The 9,465-nt window shown below is 38.3% G+C and overlaps 1 protein-coding gene across 1 annotated transcript; it reads left to right on the plus strand.

The window, feature by feature from the left end:
• The first annotated feature begins 1,359 nt into the window (after positions 1-1,359).
• Positions 1,360-8,973, plus strand: LOC127665206 (cathepsin R-like). The gene is made up of 7 exons (XM_052157634.1): positions 1,360-1,485; positions 1,764-1,886; positions 1,981-2,130; positions 6,169-6,393; positions 7,085-7,247; positions 7,852-7,969; positions 8,781-8,973. Exons 1-7 carry the CDS (start codon positions 1,360-1,362, stop codon positions 8,971-8,973), a joined length of 1,098 nt encoding a protein of 365 aa, XP_052013594.1.
• Positions 8,974-9,465: the final 492 nt, after the last annotated feature.

Consider the following 9,465-nt stretch of genomic DNA (forward strand, 5'->3'; position numbering starts at 1 on the left):
CCTTAAAGATTGCTATCTAACTTCCTCTATCAAGGTTCACAAATTTAGCTTGCTACTGTACAGAGGTTGCACACACCCACCCAGAAGGACAGGCTAAGATTATATATCTAAAAAAAAGCCCAAATCCCCATAGCTTGGAGGCTTAATTCAGTCACCAACAGCCAATCAAAAGAAGACCAGGATTGAGGGATGGGGCCAACTTGGAATTTAAATCCTGAGTGAGGGGTTTCCAAGATACATCCTGGAACCTCAGGAATGTCTGAAGAGTTGAATCTGTGGAACACACCGAGGCAACAGCAATCATCACAGGTAAAGCCCTGCCAATACAGAGTCAGAAGGGGGCCTTGAGAGACTTCATGGAGGATTACATAGATCCCAAAGAAAGAGAATATATTCCAAGGCTCAGTCATACTGGTGTGAGTGGTGAGGGGATGTGGAGGTGGAGGGATGTAGAGGAAACTATGGTTTACCTGGGTTCAGGTTTGTGTAAGTTCCTATTAAGTGCAAGTGTCTGTCTGTCCACAAAGTGCTATATTTGGTTCCTTGAACACCAGTAACCATCACTGTCACCTCCTGGGCAATAGATATTTTTCTTTTGCCCATAATCCCCATGTGCAAGGGTTTACATTGACATGTACAGATGTAGTAAAAACTGACATGTCCCTCTCAGGTGCTATGGAGACTGCTGTAGCAACAAGAGCATCTTGAATGTGGAATCTAAATGATTTCTCTTTACAGACTGACTCCTATCTGACTTTGTATGGTTTCCATATGAATGCTATTATAATTAATATAGTGGGTGGGCAGTTTGCTCTCATGCTCTAAACAGTAGGACAGAATAGTACCTGGTTCTTCCCTCATTCCTTATAGAAGATATTTCACAAAGTTTCCATTCAAGAAGGGAGAGTTAGAGACAATGCTATATGTTAGAAAGGAATATGATGGAAAATTGTCTAAACCTTGAGCTCATCTTGAATTTAGGAGCTGATACCACATAACAGGAGTTTTACATAGCAAAATAGTGGATTAGTAACACCCTAAATTCATGGTTGCTTTTACTTTCTGGCCTCTCTGTATATGGAACTCTTTCTGAAATACTATTATGCTGTACCTCTTATGTCTCTATTGCTACAATTATGTACATGTGCACTTTTTTTTCATTGGAGCTAATAAAACTCGGTGGCTGATTGATTTATCTTCATCCCTTTTCTACAATCCCTGGAATGGTATTTGAAAGAATTGTTCAAAGAATTTTACTAACAATAGATGCCTTAATTTCTGAGGAGGAAGTAAGAAGAAACTTTTTAAATGTTTATACACTCATGTCTTAATTTATCCTTCCTCTCCAGGTCTTGAGATATGAGTCCTACTTTCTTTTTGGCCATCCTGTGTTTGGGAGTGGTCTCATGTGCCCTAGCGTTTGATCCCAGTTTGGATGCTGAATGGCATGATTGGAAGATGCAATATGAAAAATCATATACCATGGTTAGTAAGGCAGAAACTAATGGACACACAGAGGTACACATGAATGAATTAGCATTGCTCTTGAATTGTCAAGGTGAATTATAGGCGAAACACTTTACCCCTCACTCAGAGATTGTCTAATTGCAGTCAAATGGTGTCCAGATTCCCATTTCTTCAGTACACAGAGAATGGTTACAGTGTCCTGAAATCACTTCCTTTGGTCTTTATTCCCCCACAACTATAAGTCTATCTTCAGGAATTAATTAGAAATAAATACTAAAACTTATCTTTATCTCTAGGAGGAAGAAGGATGGAGGAGAGCAATATGGGAAGAAAACATGAAAATGATCAAGCTGCACAACATGGAGAATAGCCTGGGGAAGAATCACTTCACCATGAAAATGAATGAATTTGGTGACAGGGTGAGTATGGCATGGAATTTTTCACAATGTGTTCACCTTGAGTTGTTTGCATGGAATCTCTTGTTTTATTATTCTTTATGGATTTTCCTTGAAGACTGCTGAAGAATTCAGAAAAATGATGAACAATATTCCAATCCGGAGTCACAGGAAGGGAAAAATCATCAGAAAGCGTGCAATTGGTGATGTTCTACCTAAATTTGTGGATTGGAGAAAGAAAGGCTATGTGACTCGAGTACGGAGACAGGTATAACAGTGTCAGAAGTTCATGTTCTTAAACTATGTTGAAGTAGAAAATGAGGTAGGGTTTCTGTGTGAACAGTGAGTGTGGAGAGATGTGGAATTCATTTTTTAATTAATTTACATCCCAAATACTGTTCCATCCCAGTTTCTCCTCACAATGTATCTTCCCCAATTTCTTTAACTTCTGATAGGGTGGGCCCCCCTTGGTGTCCCTCAACCCATATGCATCGAGTCTCTGCAGTTCTAGATGTATCTTCTCCCACTAAGGCCAGGCAAGGCAGCCCTCTGCTACATATGTGCTGGGAACCTCAATCTAGTCTCTGTATGCTCTTTGGTTTGTGGCTCAGTCTCTGAGATCTCCCAGAGGTCCACAGTAGTTGACACAGTTGGTCTTAATGTGGGGTTCCTGTCCACTTCAGAGACTCCAATTCTTCTCCTAACTATCCTATAGGCCCCCCCCTCTTTGAATTGTTTTGATGTGGGTATCTTCATCTCTTTTATACAGCTGTTCGTAGAGCCCCTCAGAGGACAGTTATGCCAGGTTCCTATCTGTAAGCATAGCAGAGTATCATTAATAGTATAAGGAGATTGGTGCTTGCTCAAGGGATGGGTCTCAACTTGGGAGATTATTGGTTGGCTGTTCCTTCAAACTCTCTTCCATCTTTGTGTCTATATTTCTTTTAGACAGAACAAATATTGGGTCAAAAATTTTGTGGGTCATTTGGTGCCTTTATCCCTTTACTTTTGTTCCTGCTTTGCTACAGGAGGTGACCTCTTCAGGTTCCATGTCCCCACTGTTAAGCACTTCTGCTAAGAACACCCACCTTGACTCCTGGGAGCCTCCCATCATCTCAGGTCTCTGAGATTTCCTAGACTTTACTCCTACCTCTATTCCCCAGCAGTTGAAGATTTCCACTCATTTTCCTGGCCCTTTGTGCCTTTCTCCTGTCTCTCCCCATAACTGATCTTGCCCCCTATTCCCCTCCCCTCCCGCTTCCTCCACAGATCCTTCCTCCCTTTGTCCCCCATGACTATCTTTTCCCCTTATACATGAGATGCAAGCATCCTCACTTGGACCTTCAATCTTGTTTAACTTCTTTGGTTCTGTGGGGTGTATTATGGTGTATTCTGTATATTATGGCTAATATACACTGATCAGTTATTACATATCATTCACGCACTTTTGTGTATGATTTACTCCATTAAGGATGATATTTTCTAGTTCTACCCATTGGCCTACAAAACTCATGATGTCCTTGTTTTTAATAGCTGATCAGTATTTGTTGTGTAAATGAACCACATTTCTATATACATTCTTTGGTTGAGGGACACCTGGGTTGTTTCCAGGTTATGGCTATTACAAATAATGCTGCTATGAAAATAGTGGAGCATATGTCCTTGTGACATACATGGTGGAGCATCTTTTGGGTATATGACCAGGAGCAATATAGCTGGCTCTTCAGGTAGAACTATTTCCTTTTTTTAAAAAAAAATGTTAATGTTTGCATTTTTTAATTTTATTTTATTTGATATATTTCTTATTTACATTTCAAATGATTTCCCCTTTTCTGGTCCCCCACTCTCTGAAAGTCACATAAGCCCCCTTCCCTCTCCCTGTTCTCCCACCCATCCCTTCCTACTTCCCTGTCCTGGTTTTGCCTTATACTGCTACATTGAGTCTTTCCAGAACCAGGGGCCACCCCTCCGTTCTTCTTGTACCTCATTTGATATGTGGATTATGTTGTGGGTATTCCAGTTTTCCAGGCTAATATCCACTTATTAGTGAGTGCATACCATGATTGATCTTTTGAGACTGGGTTACCTCACTTAGTATGATGTTCTTCAGCTCCATCCATTTGCCTAAGAACTTCATGAATTCATTGTTTCTAATGGCTGAATAGCACCCCATTGTGTATATATACCACATATTTTTTGCATCCATTCTTCTGTTGAGGGATACCTGGATTCTTTCCAGCTTCTGGATATTATAAATAGGGCTGCTATGAACATAGTGGAGCATATATCCTTATTACATCCTGGGAAATCCTCTGGGAATATGCCCAGGAGTGGTGTAGCAGGATCTTTTGGAAGTGACATGCCCAGTTTTCTGAGGAACCGCCAGACTGATTTCCAGAGTGGTTGTACCAATTTGCAACCCCACCAGCAGTGGAGGAGTGATCCTCTTTCTCCACATCCTCACCAATACTGGCTGTCTCCTTAGTTTTTAATCTTAGCCATTCTGACTGGTGTAAGGTGAAATCTCAGGGTTGTTTTGATTTGCATTTCCCTGATGACTAGTGAAGTCGAGCATTTTTTAAGATGTTTCTCGACCATACAAAGTTCTTTAGGTGAGAATTCTTTGTTTAACCCTGTACCCCATTTTTAAATAGGGTTATTTGGTTTTCTGGGGTCTAACTTCTTGAGTTCTTTGTATATATTGGATATTAGCCCTCTATCTGATGTAGGGTTGGTGAAGATCTCTTCCCAATTTGTTGGGTGCCCATTTGTCCTTTTAGTGTTCTTTGCTTTACAGAATCTTTGTAATTTTATGAGGTCCCATTTGTCAATTCTTGATATTAGAGCATACGCTATTGGTAGAACTATTTCCAATTTTCTGAGTAACTGTCAAATTGATTTCCAGAGTGGTTGTACAAGTTTACAGTCCCACCAGCAATGTAGGAGTGTTCCTGTTGTTCCGCATCCTCACCAGCATGGGCTGTCACTTGAGTTTTTCATCTTAGCCATTCTAGTTGGTATAAGGTGTAATTTCAAGCTTGTTTTGATTTGCATGATAAACATCTCTAAAAGTGCTACTTGGCCATTCAAGATTACTCTGTTGAGAATTATCTGCTTAGCTCTGTACCCCACATTTAAATTGAGTTATTTGGTTTATTGGAGCCTATGTTCTGGAGTTCTTTATATATATAATATATATATATCCAATATATATATTTGGATATTAGCCCTCTGTCAGATGTAGCATTGGTGAAAAGTTCTTTGCAACCTGTTGGCATCTATTTTGTACTATTGACAATGTCTTTTGTCTTACAGAAACTTTTCAGTTTAATGAGGTACCATTTGTCAAATGTTGATCTTAAAGCTTGAACCAATTGTTTTCTGGTCAGGAAGCTGTCTCCTGTATCAATGCATTCAGGGAGATTTCCCACTTTCTTTCCTATTAGATATAGGGTATGTCTTTTTATGTTGAGGTACTTGATCCATTTGGACTTGAATTTTGTTCAGGGTGATAAATATGCATCTATTCTCACTATTCCAGTTAGAATACCACCATTTGTTGAACATATTCTCCCTCTTCCATTGTATGGTTTTGTTTTCTTTGTCAAAAGTCAAGTGTCCATAGGTGTGTAGGTTTACTTATGCATCTTTGATTCCTATTTCATTAGTTAATCTGTTAATGTACCAATACCATGAAGTTTTTATCACTGTTGCTCTATAGTACAGCTTGAGTTCAGAAATGGTGATTCCTCCAGAAGTTCAGGATTGTTTTTGCTATCCTGGATTTTTTTGTTTTGCCTATTTAGTTGAGAATTGCTTTCAAGGTCTGGAAAGAAATATGTTGGAATTTTGATGCAAATTGCACTGAATCTGTGCATTGCTTTTGGTAAGATGACCATTTTCACTAGTTAATTCTACTGATCCATGGGCATGGATGATCTTTCCATATTCTGATACATTTCATTTTTAAAATATTTTTCTGGTATAAATGATTTTTATAATTTTACAAAGTGTATAAATCTTAGTAATCACCACACACACTTTCTAATAAATAGCCTCTGCCCCCTTCTCTCTATAGAATTGATGCCCCCTTTCATTGTCATTTATAACACATAAAACCAATAGGTCCACACAAAACAAATAGGGGCATGAACAATAGGCCAGATGCTATGTCCTTTGGAGAGCTATCATCCCTTCCTAGGTATCTATCAACAGGTAGTACAGAATTTTCATGTTATTATGTTGCCTTTGTTGCCAGTATAGTTAGTATTTGTTTGTGGATGATCATATTTCATTTTCTGCTTAGAAATTCTGTAACTCTTGTTGGGCTTTTGCTGTGACTGGTGCCATAGAAGGTCAGATGTTCAACAAAACTGGAAAACTCATCCCTCTCAGTGTACAGAACCTAGTGGACTGTACTAAAACTCATGGAAATGAAGGTTGCCAGTGGGATGATCCATACATTGCATATGAATATGTTTTGGACAATGGACGTCTGGAGGCTGAGGCAACCTATCCATATGAAGGAAAAGTAAGTCAACATCCTATGTTGTCATTGCAACTCAGCTTGGGGTATTGGGCAATTGTAGGGATAATTATCTACCTTCAGAGTTCAGAGTAGGTAGTACAATCTCTTTGTACACCATCAATGCTGTCATTAAAGTGTCACTTTTTGCACAGCTTCCAGGTGCTCCATGCAGCTCTCTTTGGTTCTGTAAATAGGAAGAATTTGCAAACTATTGTACATATAATACAAACTTCTCAATCATTGAAATTTCTTATGGGCCTGGGAGAGATGGCATAGAAGTTAAGGACATTGGCTCCTCTTCCAGAGAACCCAGGTTCAACACTCAATAGTCATATGGCAGCTCACAGCTGTCTGTAATTCCATTTCCAGGGCATATAATACATGTTCATAGATATATGTGCAGCCAAAGAACAAACCAGTGCTCATAAAATAAAAATAAATAAATGATTTAAAGAAAGCACTAAAATAAAAGTCCTTGTGGACAGGAAGACCATTTTGTCATCATTGAAGGCACAAGACTTTATTTTCTGTTCCACATCTCCTAGAATACTTTCAATTTTTGGGATGACTAATAACATCTGAAAATGTAGTATTCTCTGCTGCATTGCAAATTACAGAGTGCTATGGTTGTGACTTTTGCTTTGATGCAGGTTGGTAGAAGTAATTGACTCTATTACCCCTTTTTCTTTTAAAGGAAGGACCATGCAGGTACAATCCAAATAATTCCAAGGCTGAAATCACAGGATTTGTGTCCCTCCCAGAAAGTGAGGATATTCTAATGGAAGCTGTAGCAACTATTGGACCCATCTCTGCTGCAGTTAATGCTTCCTTTAACAGATTCGGTTTCTACGATGGAGGTTAGTATATGTGATGAACTACGAAAAAATGTATTATCCTCATACCACTAAATATTCACGGAATCATTTTTCTGTATAAATTGGGATGTTAATGTCTGGGTTTTTGGATTTTCCTTCTGTCCATTCAATATTCCTGAGGGCTGTTTTTCATCCGATCACCCAAATGCAAGTCAATATGTCATAATTCCCAAAATTTATTGGCTAGTTAAGTTTTAAACTCTCATCCATTTGTTGGATGCTTTAAATAATTATAGAGAATGATTATCTGAAATCAATTAAATGTTAACAAAGTATCTTGAATTAAGTAACTTATACCCTGTGAGTTTGAGATGTTATAAAATTGTAGTAGCAAAAGCACACAATTCCAATGACTCATCTCGTGTCCACATAGACAAATGTTTATCAACAAATCTGATTTGGATGTATTCAGTTTTCTGTGAGGCTCTATACATGTTAGTAATCCTGGTAACAATTTATCCAAATATTAACTTTAATGGTAGTTAAATAATTTCAGGAACTTGTGAAAATGCTGCCTATAGTTTCTGGCAATGATCACCATCATGTGTCATGGATGCCTCACAAAAGCTTCCGTTTTAACTCCCAGGTATTTATCATCAGCCAAATTGCAGCAATGATACTGTGAATCATGCAGTTCTGGTGGTTGGCTATGGATTTGAGGGAAATGAAACAGATGGCAATAACTACTGGTTAATCAAGAACAGGTATGATCTACCAAATTAATCTATATCTCAAATTACAGGGGCTAGAGAGATGTATCAGTGGTTGAGTATATTGGCTTCTCTTCTAGGGTACTTATGACAGAATTGCTGGTTGTAGTCAGTAATTGGATACATAGCCTAGAAAACACTTACCCACTTAGTTTGAAAAAACGTGTTCTTGTTTTCCTATGTACATGTGAAGTGGTGTGTACATATATAAATACTTACATATTTTCATGTTTGTGAACATGTGTGTGTGTGCACATGTGTGTATGAAAGTGACACTTTATTTTCTCAAGCATTATCCAATTTTTATATAGAGACAGTGTCTCCTGCTAATGTAAAGATCAACATCTATTTTGTCTAGCCTGTTTATGCCAGGGCTCAGGTATGCACAGGTATGCCCTGTACCCATGGCTTAATTACTTGGGTTACAAGGGCACTGTAATGTCCCTCTTGCTTCTAAATGGCTCATGAATTTTATCTCGAGTCCATAGTCACTGTCTTTTTTGTGGCTTCAACAACCTTCTCAAAATATGCTATCATAGCATTATCATTCTTTCACTGATTTATTGGTGTATCATTCTTGTGCTATTGCTTTTCTAAAATCTGAGAAATGTTATTTCTGAAACACCTCTGGGTCAGGAATAATCCCTTTTTAATGTTGTAGAATTCAGTCTTCTTTGATATCCTCCTTAGTACTCAGAAGTAGATCCTCTTCTTTTTCTTCTGTGAAATTGTTATTTGTCTGGTGTTGTTATAAATTCTCCATGCTGCTATACTTCTACTAAATGCAAATCATAATTCCTTTCAGCTGGGGTAGAAAATGGGGCATTCGAGGCTACATGAAGATTGCCAAAGACCAGAACAACCATTGTGCAATTGCTTCATATGCCCATTATCCCATTGTAGACCAGTCTGATGTGCACAGGGAAGAATTTTCAGGTAACAGCATTTCCACAGTAATGTCACCCACTTCAGTGGCCAGCCTTCCTTTGTTGTGTTAGAGTTGAATCCTAGAAGAGCTCTGCTGCCATTTAAATTCTCAAAGCTTTCAATTTTTTGACATTATGAGTCAGAACTGTTGCTCTCATTGACAAATATTCATGAATCCTGTGAAAACTTTATTTTCACCATTAATGTTTGCACAAATAAAATACTTTAAAAATTAAATTCTAGTACAGTTCATAGATTTTTTGTAGTGACTTTTTGTGGTCAAATATAAACACTATCTTACATTCAGGAGTGAATATGGTGCTGGTCTTCAGAAGTAAGTGTGGGTTACTTTTTAGTAATGCATGATATTCTACCATTGGTTGTCATTTTTTCAGGGTTCTATTTATCTAACAGCAACCCTGTTCTGAAAGACTACATGAAAATTTCTGTATGTGGCATTTTTAACTGACACAAATTCACCCAGTTTTAATTCTTGGCTATGCTATGCAGTGAGATGGCATCATGTGTTCCTCCCTACAGAGTGCAGGGCTGTGAATTCTCAC

Source organism: Apodemus sylvaticus, chromosome 14 (genome assembly GCF_947179515.1).
Source record: "Apodemus sylvaticus chromosome 14, mApoSyl1.1, whole genome shotgun sequence".
Taxonomy (NCBI): domain Eukaryota; kingdom Metazoa; phylum Chordata; class Mammalia; order Rodentia; family Muridae; genus Apodemus; species Apodemus sylvaticus.